The following is a 20,987-nucleotide window of genomic DNA, read 5'->3' on the forward strand; positions in this document are numbered from 1 at the left end:
TGGCCGTGACTAGTTCATCCCAGCATCACACACCCAGGCATCAGGGATGCGCTGCCCTGGCCACTGTTCCACTGTTTGTCAGTGGGACCCTGGAAAGCTTCCCATGTTGCCATCGTTGGTCTTGTGATATGGAGGGCAAAGTCAGCGACTGCCTCCTTCCCCCAACATCCAACAATTCCTCTCCAACTTGCAATTTGGAAAACGTATTTTGGTGAGCAGCTTAATATCTTCTGACATCAGGAAATCTACCTCTACAGCAACACCGTAACTGTGGCTCACAGGAAAACTGCTAGTCCAAGTCACTGATAGAGGCTAGAAGTACAGAGGTGTTTTATTACAAATTAAGAAGTTACCATTTAAGTCTTCAGGGCAACTCAAAGATTTTTAAAAATGGTGTTTTAATGAACCCAGGTAATTTTATTGCAGATTCTTCTCCCTCAACATCAGAGAGAATTTTACTAGTATATTGTAAATCTTCCTATTTATAAACTTATATCCTTGTTTAACAAATACGATCTCTTTATCATTTCCCTGCTGTGTCATATGCAAAACCTTACAGACAGAAGGAAAATATGTCGGTTTTAGTATAAAAAATAGCCCATTTACCAGTGGAGATAAGTAAGGGGAGAATGAGATAAAATAAATATCATTTAACAAATATTTCAATTTCTGACAGATGCATTTTCTATTACTATCTGGCAATACTTTTTCTGTTGCTCTTCCTTGAAAGACTCTTTGACCTTTTTCCTTTTCAGTCCCCCATCCCTGAAAGATACAGAAAAGAAACGGCATTGAGCTCATTCAGGGTCAAGGCAAAAAAGACCCAGTCACAGTATTTAGACTATGTAGTCAAAGCAGTTTTCAGCCTAAACGTTGTCTTTTGAAATACAATTCTAAATGATGTGTACTACCAAGGCTTACCACACAACACAAACAATGCCTTTCCTTTAATCCAGCATTTAACAGGCAAAAATTTCACCAAATACTATCTGCTGGCTAGATCCACCTGTCAGGTCTGTTTTTCTTTTTATGCTATATTAGTCTATTTATTCTAGTGGAACAGTTCAAGGTAGAGAGTAATATTTTCTGACTTAGAGTCAGTAAGGAGGATGATCTACAGCTCAAGCAAAGCAGATCTGGAAGAAGTTTAAAAAAATTCCAAGCTAACATTTCAAAATACAGAACACCTAAATATGCTTTAAACCCAACCTCAGATGTTGTGTCTTACCAAGGAAGCACAGACATTCCTCCCCGAGCAGCAATGACAGCCTTGACTCTGTTGGCAAAGTGAACAGCATCTTCTTCTTCCTGAAAAAATATATTAGTTATTTGCTTTGCAACTTAAGATTTTCCCCATGTGTCACTTAAAGAGATACTTTTTGTCAGACGGCAGGCCTTTGGGTTTATGCCAAGCCCACAAGCCAAATGTGAGCTGCAGGGCAGCTCCAGCTGGTCTGGGGAACACCACCGGGTTTGCCACCATTTGGTACCGAAAAGAACTAAGTGGGAGGCTCTGTGGTTTCTAGGGCAAATCTCAGACTACACCATGTGAGGTCACAGGTCTGGCCAACGCAGGGGATACATTTACTCCCAATACTTCAGTATCAGTCCGAAGCTGGGAACACACTGACAGGATCCCCTTGGAGGAGATGGGGTGCTTTGAACAGGGTTGGGGCCTGGGGCATTATCAGTGAATTATTGTGAGCTCACAGGAGTCTGTCTGCCCAAACTGCAGAGGACTGAAGCTGCATGCATTACAGCAGCTTCCCTGCCAAGGCTGGGGCTGAGCAAGGATCAGGGTAGGCAGTACCAAACTGGGGCCTTGCCAGAGCAAAGGCCTTGACCGCTTTGTCAGCATCAGGTCAGCGTCCAGGGCAGTGGACTGAGAAGCTGTGCCCCAAGTTCTGGCGTAAAGCTGCTGGGCAAAGGATTAGCTGGATATTCTGTAGGGCTGAGAAACAAGTGGTGGGGGGAAGCTGTGCAGGTGGAGGTAGAGGGGCAACACAGAAAGCAGAAGCACCCCAGTATGGAGTGAAGAGAAGGCCTGAACCTGTACATCATTTCTGGAATAAAAAAGGGAAGTCTGTGCCTGGCTGAGCAGCAGGACTCCTGCAGCATAAAAAACACATTTTAACATCTCTTCTAGTCTCTAGGAACAGAGGAAAGCAAGGCACCTGCACCCAGGTAAAGAAGCTGTTTGGGAGCAATAGGAAGTGTGGTGCAGAAGTGTCTGAATCTCTGCAAGAGTACTTTTTACCTGAAGATAACCACATAAAATTAAGCGAGCACGCATTTAAGACTACAGTGTTTCTTTCTGGCCTTTGTCAATTAAGCTGTCAATAAGGATTTGCAAACATAATGCCAACGCACTGTGCATAGTAATGCAGACTTCCTCCCAGACAGTGTTTTACGAGCATTTTCAAAACGTACGAAAGCCTAAATACCTCTTTGACCATTGGTGGCAGGTACCACACGTTACAGACAATAGCCCAGCTGGTCATCACATTAAAAACATAGGTCATCATGGAATACTTTGTGCTGTTCCAGAACGCATCTCCAAAGCGGGGGTCATACTGGAAGACAAGAAGCATAAGCAGAAGGGCATGAACTGCTCCTTTAGTTTAAACCACGTAAGCTGCTCTTTTTTGGCCACAAAGTCACAGCTCAACTTGTAAAATCAGGGACAAACCTAATCACACCTCCTAAGACCAGGAGTAAATTCAGAGTAAAGCTCCACATTTCAACATTTATTACAAGTCTATAACAGTTAATCTTTACAAGCAATACAAGACTCCAAACAATGACAGACCCATTGAAACACATCTTAGCTATAACCAGATAGATCTACGCAAAATGTAAAGACTTGCCATCTACAGATATGCTGACTACAAAGGTAGTAGGTTGAAAACACTTACACCAGTTTTAACAATTTCCATAAGATTAGGCAACATTATAGTTCCAGAAAAAGTAACTGACATATCTAGAGCTAGAGTGGCTCGGCTAAAGCTACTTGGAAAGCCTTGGAAGTGCCAAAAGAAGTGCCTTTATCCCCAGAGCACACAAGAGCCACGAGTCCTAGCGTCACAGTTAAAATTGTCGATACGTAAATATGTGCTTAGGAGAGGGACATGCTAACTGCTGCAATCAAGGTTGCCATGCCTGAAGAGACAAAAAGAACAATTCCTTTGGGGCCCACAACCACCAGAGACCACCTGAGGGACCCCCCAGGACAGTGTGGAGTATGTGCAAAAGGGAGGGAAATTATGTAAATGACAGCTAGGAACTAATCAACATAAGACTACTTCGTCCAGGAAATACAATGAATATGTGAATCATTACATGTATAAAAATGCCTGCCTCCCACGAACTGGTGTCCATGTTAGGCAGAAGGATCCCGCATGCACCTGGTGCCGAATAAAGAATGCCTGCTCTTTAACACTACATTGGCGTTAGGGAGTTCTTTCCCCGACTTTTCAGTAACACTAGGACAGAAAGAGCAGGCAGAACTGAACACACAGCATAGCAACTGCAACTGTGCTTTTCAGGTTGCTCCCAGCCAGTTCTAAAGACATTCAGTGAAACATTTCCCATACTGCACTGAACTGCAAGACATTGCGCATCATGAAAAGATTCTGCTTTCTCACAGCTTATTCAGTACCTTATTCACACCGAACAAACCCCTTTCAAAAAGTTTACATATCAACAGCTTCTCTGACATGAGAAGCTTCTGTAAATAATCCATCCGTGTTTGGAAAACTGCAGATGCATTACCTTGATTGCTACCGGATGGATGGTCCCTCCTACCTCAAAGCTTCCCTTCTTAAACATCATTACTGATGTGTTGTTTATGCAGGTACCTGGCCAGAATTAAAACAGATGAAAAGTTTAATCCACTCTAAGAAAAATATCAGCAAATGAATCCTAAACTGTCTTAAGAAGACTTCAGTTGCTAAAGGAGAAAGTAAGCTTTAGTTCTGAAACGTAATCCCAGAGCCTGTTCTCTCTTCCATTATGCTATAAACTAAAGCAAACAGACTGTAATAAAACTGCTATAAAATATTAGAATCTGTCTTTTAATATCTCACAAGTGCTAATTAATTCTACAGACTAAAACCAAACATCTCACTTGTAAAGACTGAGTATAATAAACTGCACTCAGTGGCAAGAAGTGAGAAGAGCAATAAAATCAATATAGTTGTTTCCTACCTTCCGGGAAAATTAAAATGGGTAATTTGGCCTTATCTGCAATATGTTCTCTAATTCTGTGGAAAGAAAATAACATTTCAGTGTATACTTAATTTTCATAGAAGACTCATATTTGTATTTGGCCAAGAATCTAAATATCCGTTACCTCTCACATAGGAGAAGAAAAGCCCTTGCCCAGTTGCCCTTTGCCAAACAGTAGCCTCAGCTGGGGTGCGTGCCAGTTTCAGGCCTTTATCTTGGAGGTTCTCTCTTGCTAATTGCAAAAGTAGGTTTTCCACAAAACTGTATACAGTTTTATTTCACCATTTTAACCCAATTAACATGAAGCCAGAGAACGGTGGTACTCAACACGTGTAAAAATCACCTCCCATTTATCTTTGACAGGTTCCAGCTTATGAACACAGTCAAATTTTTCTTTTGACTGAAGTCTCTTCAATATTTCAAGTTTTCATTCCTTCTAGGTTCATAACTTCAGTTTTATATGTATCAAGTGATTCTCCACAGCTAATTAAGAGATAGGCCACTATTTTATTATATTTGCTGCATCACTTAAAAACCACTATGTATTACCACTAAGCAGATTAGGGACACAAAAAAATCTGTTGTTTTCTGTCTTTCCTATGACTCAAGAGCATGCAGTTCCTCTCCAGTCTGCATTAAAGAACAGAAACAAAACATCAGTTATCAAAAAAAAGGAGAGAATGATCCAGCATGGGGGGACCTTCTCCATTTTTCTAATGACAAACTGTTACAGACACAATGTTAGCTGTGTTGCACCCTATTTCACGAAGATTTCAGATGACTAAGAACAGTCTCTGTAAACATCTGAGAACATAAGAACTACCATACTGAGTCAATCCTGTTCATATCCTTAAAGTGCAACATGCTGTGTCTGCCAGGAATCAATACCACAGGCCTGGAGAGAGGTGTAGGCATTAAGCAAACATATTACTACACTTCTGCAGAATGCTCTTCCAGCTTCTAGCAGCTAGGTGGTACCTTGGTCTTTTTTGTTTGCTTGCTTGCTTGGTCAGTTTTTTTGGTGCTACAATCAGCCTCCCTTTATCCTACACTCAGGCCTCCCTTTATCCTATACTCACAGCAGATATAACCAGCTGTGATGCTCGGAGCTGATGAAAAATGTACCAGGGCAAGGCATGATCTGGGAAACAGATGTACTGAGTTCCGTCATGACATCCCAAATCATCGACCTCAAAACTCATAGAATCTTTGGGTTGGAAGGGACCTTTAAAGGTCACCTTGTCCAACCCCCCTGCCATGAGCAGAGACATCTTCAACTAGATCAGGTTGCTCAGAACCCTGTCCAACCTGACCTTGAATGTTTCCAGTGATGGGGCATCTACCACCTCTCTGGGTAACCTGTGCCAGGGTTTCATCACCCTCACTGTGAAAAATTTCTTCCTTATATCTAGTCTGGATCTGTCTTCTTTTAGTTTAAAACCATTACCCCTTGTCCTATTGCTACAGGCCCTGCTAAAAAGTCTGTCCTCATCTTTCTTGTAAGGCCCCTTTAAGTACTGGAAGGCTGCAATAAGGTGTCCCTGGAGTCTCTTCTCCAGGCTGAACAACCAGAGATCTCTCAGTCCTTCACAGGAGAGGTGTTCCATCCCTCTGAGAACAGGCAATCCATCATGTTCCATCCCTCAATGAACAGGCTCCTGCCTGGGGCAGGCAGGGCGATTGTGGCAACGTGGAAATTCCCAGAGGTTACAGGGCAAATGATCAAAAGTTCAGTAGATGATTGCTACACTCTGTACCTTCACTGATGGCGCAGTTCCAAACCCTACAGTGATGACAACCTACAGTTGCCCACCAAAGAGAGATGCAGGGTGAGAACAGTCTCAGCTCACACTTGGACCTCACAATTGCTAGACCTGATGGGACAATTAAGCAAACACCTCACTACCTTACTTTTTCCTCACCAGATGACGGTCTTTCATTTCTGAGCGTTCAAACAAAACATGCTGAGTGGTTTGCATGCAAGATTTTTGAATAAGCCCCAGAAGCCCTCCATGTTCCTGGCCAACCTGCAAGCCCAAAAGAAACTTGTTACTATGCAGACAGACACACACACTTAAATGATAAAATTCTGAATACAGATGCATCAATTTCTAAGCTCGTTCACAAATTATACCAATCCTCTTTGTCAAAAGCAGACACACACCTGCCTGTGTCTATTATTTTGCAGTCCTGAACTTGAGTTTGAATGCTATCAAATCCCACTCTTTCTACCAGTATGTTTATCCTGTTACCCAACATTACATTTATGGGCATCTCAACATTACCGATATTTACCAACTCCCTTGTTCGTACCAAGGAATAGCATCCATCACTGGCCAGGATTAGAACATCTAACGGAGACGTGTGGTTGGCTACACAGATGCCTCCTTCCTGTGGTCTGTTTTCCCTGCAGTGACAACCGTAAAAGCAATTACTTAATGTTTATTCTCCAAACTACAGGCACCCTCAGGTGACCCATCCAGTGAACACACATCCACAACTAAGACTCCCAGTTGATGAAAGTATTTCAGGCACACAGCTCATATGCAGATCCATAGAAAGCAGACGAACACAAAAACAATTTAAAAATTCTAATATTACTATAATATGTTAAAACTTGTGGCAGTACCTCACAGCAGATCAGTTATCTTTCCTCATACTTTCAAGAGTCCCTTCACATTTCAGTAGTTTTGGCATTTCACCAAAACCAGTTTCCTTTTAGCTGACAATACAAGACTTCACTGTAGTAGGCATTTTAGCTGCATATATTACCATTCACAGAGGTATATATCAAAAACTACTTGGACACTAAAACTCTAAAAGCAAAGACACTAGAGCATGATTTTTCTTGTTTTCTAAAGCACAAACAAAAAATATTTCAGAAGCCTCCATTACATAAAACTCCATCACTAAGCAAGATATTACAAAAACTTTCTGAAATACCATCCATAACTTATTTAGGAGAGATTGTGAAGGATTAGTTACCAAACAAATTGGCCAACAGAACAGTCAAACATTTTATGGCAATGTTCTTGCGTGTGATTGTAACACATTCATGGCAAACACTGAAAAAAACGTCTAAGTGTATATTTAATCAAGAACACAGTACTACTCCACCTTTGCATACCCTACCCATACAGAAAAGAAAACACAGTAGGGCACACAAACATCCTGACAGAGTCTATATAATCTAAACAGCTCCTTGGATCAAATTGCACCATCATAGTACCCATGCAGCAGTGGAATAAGAATCCCACTCTGAAACTTGAGACATTGAATTCTGTAAGAAATCAATACCAAACCAATGAGAGTAGGGTGGCACCACTTACCTGTTGTGGAAATGAACAAGACCACCCAGACATCGGACACCTAATGTGGCACATATCATCTGAACCTGGTTGCTCAACCAGCATTTAAATCTAAAGGAAATGAAGCCATAGATATATTTCCAGTCATATGCAGTCACTCATAAAACAATATAACGTAAACTCTCCAAATTATTCCCAATAGCTGTTATTACAAAGACCATACTAAGAAGATTCAATTGTACTAACAATGCCACACAGGAGGAGCTTATCAGGTATCAAAGATATTCTTTGTCCATTCTTGTACTGTAATCTATTCTAAACCCACCAGATTCAAAGCAGAGAAGATAATAGTCAGGGGTTTGTTTTACAGATTTTCTCTGGAAGCAGCTGCTATTGACTCATTTATTAATAATAATTAAAAACATTTAGCTAGTGAATCACATTTGAGGCTTTTTTGCACTGATAGGCCATAACACTCTCACAGTATTAATATAGAATTGCTGAGGACAGATGATTTACTTGCCCTGTTCTGACTCAAGAAGAGCATACTCTTTATTTTCTTTATTTTCCACGCTGAGAGGCTTCCATCAGTATCTGTGTGTCTTACCTTGCATGTCCACTTTCAAATGCCATTGCCATACTCTCACTTATAGTGCCCTATGAGTTTACAGTAGAGAAAAAAAAAATCACCCCATAATAGTTCACACTAATCCTGCAGACTCAAGCAGATTTATATTCCACCACACTAATTCAAATTCTTAAAGAAATAAAAAAAAAAATTGAAAGAGCCCTCAGCAAACACTTACCTGCCATTTGGAAACTGTCCTACTACTGTAGTAGCCAAGACCAGCAAGAGGATGCTGAAAACAGCCAAGCAGACACTACGAAGTAAAACAATTTTAATTAAATGCTAAAAAGCAAAACTGGAAGAGCAAGCAAGAAAATATTTTATTTAACACTTTGATCTATTTCACAATGCTTCCCTCCACCATTAATAGCATCTCATCTACTAGCAATACAAACCACTTACGGTCAACAGGATAATATAAGCAGGTTTTCACTCAATCCTGCACTGCGTACAAAAACCTAGTGCTGCCTGGAGCCCATCTTCTAAAAAGCACCATGCCTTGATCTGAAGCTGTCACATGGTAAAGAAGCCATCGTGTTCAAAGACGACAGCGAGTAATGGCTAGTGTTCTTTAATGCAGGTGAGATTTCTCAGTGCCAAAAGGGTCCCATCACTTCATTTTTAAAAACCTATCCAGAAATGTCAGTATGTATTTCAACCCCAAGCAGTAAGCTACTATATAATCATGGAAGTTAAATGTCATTGGTTACTAATGTCTGAGCAATACCAATACTGAATCCATTTCTACATAAACGTTGTCTTCTTAAGCTGCATATGCCTGTGTGTAAACTTAGATATGTGCTCTGCTATGCGATTGATGGGTATGAAATCCCTCTACACACTGCAGTTATGTTTTGAATATACTGTCCTCCCATCAAAGAACACATGAATATTTGTAACTCTTTGGTTAATAAGATGAAGGGCTGGTTTTGCTTAAAAGTATGAATATTTAATACATTCCAAGTGGAATATCTTTTTTCCATCCAGCCCTGTGCTCCCAGAACATTGGCTCTGCTTCAACTCACAGGTGTTCAGCATGCAGTCTCCCTGTCTTTTATTCAGACAGGTAGAGCCTGATACTTTCAGTTGAAACAGTTGTTACCCTACATAACAAAAAGATCTCCAGATCATTTCTATAAAGTTTTGCTGTTTTTAAAAAACAGATTAATTACTAATAAAACATACAGAACATGAAAAATGTACATCTTTAGCATCTTTTTTTTCTTTTGGGGTTGAGTTTTGATAGCATCTTGGAAAATAAAGTCACGACAGGTTCTCCTTTCTGCACTAGTCAATGCATATTATTTCACATCTTTTGAAAAAAGTAATATGAAAAACCAATCCCAACACATTACATCTGGCTCACCGAAAAGGTACCAGGAGACAATACCGAATTACGATCCCAATGACCCACACAACGCTCAGTTGCCAGCTGACATGGTGCAAGTTGGCATTGGTTCTGCTGAGGAGATTCCAGGACAGCAGCTCCTCAGAGGAGAACCGTTGGGTAACTTCATCTTCTGCAACTGCCTCACATCCCTTCTTGGAGAAGTACATAACATCAGCAAGGTTGAAGCATCCTCGGCACTGGCCAGCAATCTCCTCTTCCATGGAGGTTTCCTCTCTCTGGATGATCCCTGCGTGAGGAAATGAGTCTACCTTCCACACAGTGGAACAGACAATATGGATTCCAAACAGAGTACAATATGCAGGTTTTTTAGAAATAGCTCTCCTCCTACTCCAAGCACCATAATTGCATTGTTATGCCTCATTTACATACTGGCATTTAGTTCCACAAGTTACTACTTCAATAACTTAGGGGTATTATATGGCATAGGATTAGAGAAATCAGTAAAGCAAATAAAACCTTGAGCACAACACCTACTTCATTGTCATTTACCAAAGAACATAAGTACACACACCTGGAAACGTCAACAGTACACTGCCAAGATTGCAGATCCCTCCTGGTGCCTTGACTCAAATTCAGGCAGCGTACGTATAGTTGTTCTTGCTGCCATTGATTAGTTTTACTTTTTCCCAGCTGTAACAAACACCTTCCTCTGGTATTTTTTCTCAGAGCCTTCTCTCTTCCCTCATTCCTTCTCCTTTCAGAGTCACTTCACTACCAAGAAACTTCAAATGTCTAGAATTTTCCCCCGAGATATAAATAGTGTAACACAGAAGGATTGTGCAGGAAGAATGACAACACATGCATGCTCCAGATCTGTAACATTATGCCTTACAGGACAGCCACAGAGCAAGTCTCAGTGATGTTTGCTGAGGTCACACTGAGGCCAGACTCTTATCTGGCTGTTTACAGTGACTAAAATTGTATCAATTCATACCAGCTATTACTTGGCTTTTTTGCTTGCCCCCTTTTTTTCTTTCCTTTTTTTTTTTTTGGGGGGGTGGGGGGGAAATAGGTATTAGATAACATTAAATATATATTATACAAAGTACATTTAATTTACCTTAATCAACATACTATGCCCTGATCAGAATCACAAAACTTTCCTCCAGCTGCACTTCAGTCAAACCTTCAATGTCCAGGAAATCATCAGACCTGAAATTCATTAGCTGACAACCCAAACAGTCTAAGTGAATAATAATAGCACTAGAAGTAAAAGGATTATTATGAGAACTTAACCCAGTCCCCCTCAGTCAAAGAAGAAAGGAAAAATAGTTGGAAGAGGAACAAAAAAAAACCTACTCTCACAATTTATCCCCATGCCTAGAGAAGAGTGCAAATAGTAACTGTGAGCCGTGTGATGGTATAGCTCCTTTGCTTGAGAGACTCTGGCTTTTCACATGCTAGGACTTACAAGAAGCAAGAGAGGATCTGTACACAGCAATGTCAAGGGCAAAGAATACTCATTCCTCCTAATCTTGTAGAGAGTGAGCTGATGGAGTCAGAAAGTACAAAATACTCATGAAAACAAGGAAAGCTTCCCAAATGCTTATGAGCAATGTCTTTCTCTACCCATACTAGCCTCGAACACCTTTTATTCAGAAGACTCAGTCATTCACACATTATCTTGCTTGTAACATACTTAAGTTCTCTTTTTGTAGGTTTGTAACCTCAGCAGTTATTTGCCCAAACACTCCATTTCGGCCATTCCAGTTTTCTTACTTAACATCAGGTACAATTTATGTTTCTGTTTACTCTTTTCTAGATAAGATATTAAAATAGTTGCCTTTTTACAAGACAGATAGTGCTGTGTCACCTTCATTCAGAGATCTTACCAGTGGAGATTAAATTTTCAAGTGCCAGCGCCTTCTGCTTTTTTACTCCCTCTTCAATCTGCAGGGTGGCCCACTGTTCCCAAAACAAGAAAAGTAGACATTCATGGTTTTCATTTTGTCATTTCCAGGCATTTTGTAATCACCTTAGGTGAACTGTGTGAGCCTCTTTTATTGAAGCCAGGTCTTAGATTTTCATTTTTCAAATTCAGCCTGAAGGCTGTCCTGCATACCTCCTGTTTCATTTGTTACATATATTACCTTTTGCCATTGTCAGGAAAAATAGTTTGGCTCAAACTTCTTTTCAGGACACAGGCAGTTGTTTTTTTTCGTGGGGCTTTTTGTTGCTTTGGTTTTGTTTGGCTTTTTTAAAAAACAAACACCACCACCACCACCCCCAAACGTCCAAAAATTACTGAGCTACCTAAGAGGCTCTAGGAAGTCCATGAGTTCAAACCTCCCTCTTTCCCAGTTAGCTTCAGGCAACAGAATGATGCAAAATACTATCACTGAGATTAGAGACATGCTGGAAGAGATGACCTCATCTTTAGGACATTCATACAGCTTTTGTTAAAAGAAGACAGAGGAGGGACCATTACATATCCATAAGTATTTTGGAAGTAACAGTTTTGGTAATGAGCTTTCACACTTCCCTGTATTTACCTTTTTGAGCTAAACAAATTTCTTCCTCCCTGTGTAGAGCAGCATAAGACTCCTCCATTAGCAAACTCAAACATACAAATATGCCTAACTTCTGAAGTTTTCATGTTTTTGAATGTTTTCATCATACATGTATAGACATATAAATAGTAGCTCTTGTGAGGATTAGATCTTCCTGTATTTATGTCAAGATATCTGCCCTAACAAAGCACACAGGATGCTTGCGTGTAGGCTCTGCTCATTATTAAGGAATCAATGACCCACTCAGCTTACGTTCTTACTTGCTATTACGGTTTCCCGCCTACAACAGGTAAGGATACATCCTTCTGCTTCAGAATAAACTCTTGCTAAAGAGTTTATTTCCCTCTTACTGGTACGCGCAGCCATTTAAGTCACCACAAAGCCTGATCTCAAATAGTCTTCACCACATTACAATGTGTTGCATGTGCCAACAGCATTGACTAGCTTTTTGCCATCCTTAAGTTTTGCGTGCTCTCTACTAGCTCCTTCTGTAGCTATTGAAGTTGAAGTCAATAACAAAAAAGGAACAATTTATCATGGCATAATTAAGATATTTTAATTACCCTTAGTTAACTTTTTTTAACCAGCCATCTTAAAAGAAAAGGAAAAAAGAGAAAGCAGAATGGGCAGTGATGTGGTATTTTAAGCTCCATGCAAACCAACTGTTGTACCACCCTGAAAAAAAACCAAACACAGGCCTTCACCTTGTCTATACTTTCCAGTTATTTCCTAGGAAAGGTAAACTGGTACATCATCTGTCTCAATCTTTTGCAATACATGGAGAATCATTCAGAAGTGCAGAGCCAGGTGATATCTCAAAAACAGCAGCCCACACACCGAGAAATGAAAGCATATATGGCACAGGAACAAGAACGTTGCAAAAGATAGTAAAGGCAGACATGTGGCAAATTTAACGTCTTTATAACATACTGCTGGTCCTCATCCCTTCCCCAATATCCTTTAGGATAGTTTTATGAGGGAAGAAAAAAGAAAAGTCACCTAGCTTGGCAAATAAAGCCCTTTGCTTTATTCTCTCCTTTTCTGTCTACCACCCTTGCCCATCATGGTCCTCCTGAACAGGTGAACAGGCACCTGCCAGTTGGCAAGCGCTGCCAGAAATGAGCTTGCTCATACTGTCTTGAAGGATTTGGAATACCTCAAGGAGGCTGGTTTTTGAATCCCAGCTAGAAAAAGGGTGATAATCACTGACTGAACTGACTCACAAAAATGTTAACTAATAATTTGTTAACAAATGTAATGAGCAAGACAAGTCAAAACCAAACACAAATTTAGAAGTTGACTAGTAAAGTATGAAGTCCTACCTAGCGCCTCATAGCACAGAGAAACAGTGGGACAAAATTGTCATCCTGTAATTAAATAGTCAGCCAAGGCTACAAAGGCAGAGGACAAAACAAATGAGAAAGAGCTTTCAATAGGTGAATGGTTAGACAGGGCTTGTTAGCATGGAAAAGAGCTGGCTAAGGCAGCATATGACAGAGATCTACAAAGTCTGGACTGGCACAGAGCAGGTACATAAGGCACGGTTATCCATTTTCTCTTCTTATACGAGAACTGGAAGTCATCATATGAAAGTATTGGTCAGGGTGTATGAGCAAGAAGGTGGTAATGTATTTTCACAAAACACAGTTGAGTTGTGGAGTTAATTTCCAGGACATATTGCCAGAGATCAACTGAAATGGGAACACTTACATAAAGACATGGATGAAAATCACCATGGAACGCAAAACTCTCCTAACTCATGAATCAGCATGGGAGGCTGAAGCAACAAGCAGCTGGGAGGGTACTCCTGGCAACATGGCCATACAATCACCCAGCTCTTGAGCTTTTCATCAAGCACTTGAGTTGATGCCTGTGAAAGCCAGGCTATCTGTCTGGGTCAACCTCTGGACTGACCCAGCTGAGCAACTTCTATGTTCCGCATCCGGTGGCATCTGTATGTTTAATTTGTTTTTAAACTATGAAATATGGCTTTGTGATCACCTTTGTTTTGCACACTATTGAGACAGAGCTGTCATGCTGATCTTTGTTGCAAAACAGTAATGAAAGGATGTTTTAAATACCTTACAAAAACACAGATGTTGCAACTAACACAGAATTTAAGCATTAAATGGAGCAACTTCATTCCTAAGTTTGCTGACCAAACGAGAAACCAGGTGCTGTGCTTTCCTCCCTCCCATTTCTGAAATGATGAGGACACAAGGAGTCCAAACATTCGGTGGGTGATCCCATCTTGAACAGTGAGCCCTTGGCAGCTTAAGTCCAACAGCCCATTTGTTTGAGGATTCCTATAATTACAACCTGAACAAAATAAGGGTGCCTAATACTTCATTGTATTAATTACTTTCTTCATAGTACATAACATGAAAAGCTATACAATATGGAATGCTCATTTTTTTAAAAATCTCATTGCTTCTGGTTTCTCTTCCCTTTTTCCTTTTAAGTACAGCTCAGTGTGTTGTTCAGTACTCCACTTTTCCATACTGTGTAATAATTCATCTTTGACCCTCTTCCTCTACATTCCCATATTTTACTACTTCTCCCATGTTCTCACAAAAGCTTTTTCTAATCATATAATCATTAAGGTTGGAAAAGACCTCTAAGATCATCAAGTCCAACCGTCATCCCAACACCACGCTGCCCACTAAACCATGTCCTGAAGTGCCACGTCCACACGTTTTTTGAACGCCTCCAGAGATGGTGACTCCACCACCTCCCTGGGCAGCCTGTTCCAATGTTTGACCACTTTTTCAGTAAAGAAATTTTTCCTAATATCCAATCGAAACCTCCCCTGGTGCAACTTGAGGACATTTCCTCTCGTTCTATCACTAGTTACTTGGGAGAAGAGACCAACACCCACCTCACTACAACCTCCCTTCAGGTAGTTGTAGAGAGCAATAAGGCCTCCCCTCAACCTCCTATTCTCCAGACTAAACAAACCCAGTTCCCTCAGCAGCTCCTCATCAGACTTGTCCTCCAGACCCCTCACCAGCTTGTTGCCCTTCTCTGGACATGCTCCAGCAACTCAATGTCCTTCTTGTAGGGAGGGTCCCAAAACTGAACATGGTATTCGAAGTGCAGCTTCACCAGTGCCACAATCACTTCCCTGCATGGGATCACTAGTCACAATCACTAATCACTCGTTACACTGGCTTTTTTTCAATCCTTTTCTTGGATTTGTTCTCCTGTGTGACAAAGGCCTTGGGAGAATTACTCCATGTAAAGTCTTCCAATAGAATGACAAAGAGAAGGTCAGTAGGTTTTTAGTGCAAGTTACAATCACCATCTAAGATCAAGCACTTAAGATCTTTTCATCCAATAGTCCTTTCTCTCTGTCCTCATTTCCCCTTTCATGCCCCAAATCAAATGATCTGCATATTACATTTCATGTCTGAGAGCATGTGCAAGCAGCAGCTGTCCACAACTGGACGGTGAAAAACACTCACAAATCTCCTGGCTGCTCTAGTGAGGGCAGATGAAATAGGCTGAGAAGGGTCCCAAACATTTGTTTGGGATAAAGGCACAAGTATCATTTCTTTGGTTTTTGATGCAGTGGCTAGCTTAGGATAACCATGTATTTGAAAGCACAGCAGTGAGCTTCTTCCCCTAGCTTAAGTGTCTGCAACATCTGCCCATACTCCAGCGGCAGTTTACAACATATTAGCTGCCTCAATACACAAGTGAGCTATCAATTCAAAGAATATCCACGGTTATTAGCTAGTTGATGTCTTTTCTACACATGAGTATTTCTCAAGAAACACAATACTCCAATTTTATACAGAAGCTCAGAGCTCATAAAATTCCAGAAGATTCTTGGCAAATGGAGCTACAGCTGTTTAACATATTTATTTGACTCTCCACAGGACTGCAAGAGCATGGTGTAGATTTCATTCTAGCAAATGCATTTTCTTTTGCAGATGCAACACTAAAGAGCTGGAATAATATCCCTAGCACAGCTTTCCTAGTATAGTCATTTCCACCAAACGCCATTACAGACAAGAAAATACAAAGCTTAGAGAAAGCACGGTATTTCACAAATAAAAGCTTACAAGCATATGGAAAAGAACCAAATTAATCTTTATTGTTTCCAGAAATATTTTAAGGATAAACGAATGGTAATAATAGTAATTATGGGCTAACAGTTATGGAATTCAGAAATTACTGTCTTTGAGATCTTTTACTACTATACTACCCATATGTCCTCAAAACAAACCCCAATGCCAAACAACAAAAAACCAAACAAACCAAAAAAACCCACAAACAAAAATAATCACCACACCACCCCCCCAAATTTTCAAACCTTGAATCTTGCTTTTTTTAAATGGTTGATGTGTTACTAAAAAACATCTAGATTCCTTGATGGAAAAGCAGCAAAGAATATGAATTATTTCCATACATAGATTGCATCTTACCCATTTGTTCCAGTCACTGTTCACACTGCTAAAACACTTCTGTGAAGTCAGGAAATCAAAATTACTTATATTATCATATGCCACCATTACTTATTGCTTAGTGATAGATCTGCAAACTTGGGCTTTATCCTAAAATACCTAGAGCTCCCAGCAGTACAGGCTCCAGATATGCTTTCTTTGAAAAAAAAAAAAAATCTTTTGACTTTAAAGTCCTTGACTTCAGTGTCTACTCTCATTTTTCCTCAAACTGACAAAACATGGGGGAAAACAAAACATGTTTTCCCTCTGCCTCCCAATTTGCATAATCATTTAAAGCTGTAAGAAGTAAATATAAAGTGCTCTCAGGTGAGAAGTTTTCTATTAATTTGCTAATTAATTTAACTCCAAATCAGATGCAACACAATGGAGAATCCAGTCATAGTGCTTAAGGTTGGATTTTTGGTGAAACATTAACAGTTGTTTGGTACTTCCCAGAGCGCTGATATTCCTGCGGTATAGTCAGGAGTGTGCTAATACATGCCTAAGCTCTCAGCATTTTCAGTGTAGCTATCCGGTAAGGCATCCTATTTCACCATTCAGGCTAGCAACAGGAACCAAGGATCAGTTGTACCCCAAGCAACAATTTCATCCACATTCTGGTGACTAAGCTGCAGGACTCCCAGAAGAGGCCCAGCAATTGCATGGACAGGCTTTAACCCAGCATTTCCCAGCCCTACCCTTACTTCCAAAGGGCCAAGTGGGCCACAGCACAAGCAAAGGGAACCTAACATTCTCTCCATCCTCTCTCCCTCACATTTCCTGATGAGATAGCTCTTAGTTACTCTTTTGGCATGACAAGAAACCTTTGAACAATACTTCAAAAACAGCTGAAAATAATCATAAAATGAAAACAGAGGTAACTCCTTTTTTGCCCACAGGACAGATAGGGAAGTTAGGGAACAAATTTCAACTAAAGAACAAAACAAGCCAGCCTGAACTGCAGTACATGGAGCTTGCTCTTCCTGTTATTAGCTGCTGCAGCAGCAGGGAACTAGATGTAAAAGGCTCTATCTGATCACATAAAAATTAACTTCATTACTTCTTTTTTGATAAACTAATCCTCCACATTGTGAACACAAAATTATCGTGCTCATAACCTGTTACGAAAACTGTGGAAAGAAAAACATTTAACGGGCTTTTCCAAAGAGAAATGCCTTCCTATATTAAATGCCCACTGAGTGGGTCAAATGTCCTTTAAAGTTGGGAAATGCACAGAGGAAAAAAAAATAAATACAGAAATTATTTTAATGCCTGCCAACTGCAGCAGCAAAGCTGCTGCTCAGGTTTGTGTTCGATATGAGAAAGCCTGATGAAATTAATTCCACATAAAAGTACGACAACCCTCTTACTCAAGGTACCAATAAGAATTTAATTGGCATACCACTGGCTGATAAAAAAAGTATAAAAGCCAATGTTACATACAGCCACTGCAGGGATTCATTTCCCATTGACATCAGTATCTGAAAAAAGAAGTAACCCCTAAAGTTTGCAGTCAGGTCTACTATGATAAATGATTTTCATCCAACTGAAGACAGTCCCTGCCCAAGAGTTCTTAATCAGTACTTAAGAAAGAGACAGAAGAATTATAAGACAGAATCAGCAAGGTAAGATGGTCATGATATTAATTGCATTACATTATTACAGACATGTTCTACTGCCAAATAGCTCTAACAGCTTAATAATAGTAATAGTAACAATAAGTTTTCTGCCACAAGAAGAAAGTATATTGATGAAAAGCAGGTTTATACCAGAAAGAAAAAGTTAATCTACTGGAAAACAGAAATGTTTCACTGTTCAATATGATGAATTCACAGCACCTACTTTTGGCTACTGATATGGATATGAAAAGTCAGACTTAAAAAATTAAATGCAACTCTGGCTTATTAAAAGACCCAGAAAACTTATACTGATATCAGCAGAATCGGGATCTTAGCCACAACCTCTTCATCTCTAGAAAAATTACACTTTTAGAAGGTTGCATGTATTCCTCAAGTCTCATACAGCAGAACTTACAAATCTGGGGGATCCGGCAGGCACAAGTGGAAGAAGCACACACACACAATCAGCATTCTTATCTAGAACGGTACTCATTAATACCGTGTAATTAAAGTAATCCAAATTAAATCATTGGAACCTACATACATCCAAAATATATTTTCTTGTTACTTACCAACTCCCATAAACTAATACAACTTTTTACTTATATTTGACTTGTCACGAGTTAAGCATAAAGTATTCTAACTAGCTTGAACTAGAAGCAATATACCACATACATGTATATAAACATATACTTTAACCCCAGAAAACCTCAAACCGGTACCAGATTATAACCCAGCACATAACCAGATATTGTTAAAGACACCACTCAAAAGAACTATCATGTAAGTTAAAGCTGCAAACAGCACATCCAAGTTAACAGAATTCTTTCTGCTGACTCTTACGGCATCTATATCAAATGTACAGATTTTCATCTTTTTATTCAACATGTCCTGTAGTAACCACATAACTTTTAAACCTAATTCTCAACTTACCTCTAACACTTTTATTATAGTTTCCACATAGAAATGAGAAATCCCCAGTGATACTCTAAACACTGAAGGCAATAAAACTAACACCAAAAACAAAATCATCCAGATAGACAAAATCTTGCCCCCTGCAAGGCCATAGCCTTCTCTATTTTCTTCCATGATTGCTCCTTCAAAATATCTGTCTGAGAATATATGCTTATCTGTAGTGGGTAATCCAGCAAGCTTCAAGAGACAAAAGCAAAAAAAATTATTACACATGCTAAAAGTCAACTCTATCTCTAGGGGAAGGCTGCTGCCCTCTGAAGCCTGACACCACAGATGCTCTCAATGATAACGTAATTTCTACCCCTTGTCCAGCCCTAACCCCACCCACTTCCTTTTAATTGGTAAGTATTTACTCACTAGATCTAATACAGGGGAGAAGGAAGAAAGAAAAAACATGGTAAGTAATAATATATGTTAGGTAATAAGATGCTGCCAATAAGGAAACCTGTCAATGTGTCAACTGGTTTTCACAAGGCATCCCACCAAAAAATTACAATACAGAACAAAGTAGGTGTGGTTTTCAGATTGCCTAAAATCTTCTTTTCTAAAACTCATTTAACATACATGAAGTACTTCTCCAATGGACATTTTCTCAAATTAGTGACTTATTAGGTCAGATTTTCTACTTCACAGTGAAATGACTGCCTCATTTTGGTATTTGACCAAGGGAACCAAACCGAAGCTTGAGGTGTGCAAGTCAGGGTTTTTTATTTTATAATAATACCTGTGAAATGGAGATGCAAATTTCAGCAGGAAGGAATCGAAAATACAATAAAACCTGCTCCCTCCACTGCTCTACAAGAAATGAGCCAAACTGTATTACAGGGTTACAAAATGCATTGTGGTGAAGGAACAAGTCACCTATCTTTGCATCTATTTGACTACAGAATTTAAATACAATAAATAAGCAGGTTTCTCCTTCTATCCTATCAAATGCCAACAATTTACTTCAGTATTGTTTAGGAAAGACCCAGTTCAGCCCCTTACACTGACCCCTCTCCTGCCTTTTTGTATGCACCACAGAAGAAACAAAGGTGAATAACTGTATCTCCAGAACCTAAGAGAAGCCCACCAGCTGCTCATTTACAACCTTATCACAGAATAAATTAACTAATCTTGGTGGAACGAGCATTTAGGGCATAATTTCCAAGATAGTGATATGCTCGTGCACAAGAGATCTTTCCTTTGTATATGCTTACATTAGCGTATTTGTCTAAAGCTGGGGCTGTCTTTTTAAAACATCCCCGTCCCCATGTACCATTGTTTGGTTTGTGTTGTGGAGCAGCCCCAGTACACACAAACTGGTTTCCTTAGAAATAAAAGCAGACCCAAAGATCCTCTGCAGAAAGTGCGCCCGATACTCTCCAGTCAGTACAGAAGCACAGATATCAGAGTAGGCTGCACCACTTCTAAGTCCTCCAGTTTATACCATGCACCCAGGCAGCAACAACCAGGCTCTTGACATGTTACAAGCTCTTGTGATACCATGATATGCTTCTTGTGCCACATAATGAGTCAAGTAGCTTTTGTATCTTCAGATTTACTGTTGAATGCCATCACTCAGGTCTTCAGAACTGTACTGCATCTTCTTCAGCAACCTAACTTTTCTTTTGCATTTTCTTTTCATTATTTAGTTACTTTACCTCCTCTCCCCTTGCTGACCTCTTTCTGAGCCTTCTGTGTCTTCTACAAAACCTCGCTGGTTTGTTTTTTGTTTGTTTCTGCCTTCCCATTGCTCTTTCTCTCAATGGCAACCTCAAGCCCCTCACTCTCTCATTACACTGCTGCTGCCAGGCACACCATTAACCACTATTTCTCACCTGCCTCACCAAAAGGCACTAGTTCTAGGCTTCTCTAGGAA

At 40.0% G+C, this 20,987-nt stretch overlaps 1 protein-coding gene across 1 annotated transcript; it reads right to left on the minus strand.

Moving 5' to 3' along the window:
- Window positions 1–662: 662 nt before the first annotated feature.
- On the minus strand, window positions 663–19,240 carry LOC309404957 (glycerol-3-phosphate acyltransferase 3-like; the record flags this gene model as incomplete). The annotated part of the gene is made up of 12 exons (XM_081999613.1): window positions 663–765; window positions 1,229–1,308; window positions 2,445–2,573; window positions 3,772–3,857; window positions 4,207–4,262; window positions 6,139–6,254; window positions 6,541–6,634; window positions 7,557–7,646; window positions 8,342–8,416; window positions 9,530–9,800; window positions 11,407–11,479; window positions 19,085–19,240. The coding sequence occupies 12 exons, from the start codon at window positions 19,238–19,240 to the stop codon at window positions 663–665; spliced, it is 1,329 nt and encodes a 442-aa protein (XP_081855739.1).
- Window positions 19,241–20,987: the final 1,747 nt, after the last annotated feature.

The sequence above is a fragment of the Phaethon aethereus genome, assembly GCF_964289735.1.
Source record: "Phaethon aethereus genome assembly, chromosome: 4".
NCBI classification, from domain to species: domain Eukaryota; kingdom Metazoa; phylum Chordata; class Aves; order Phaethontiformes; family Phaethontidae; genus Phaethon; species Phaethon aethereus.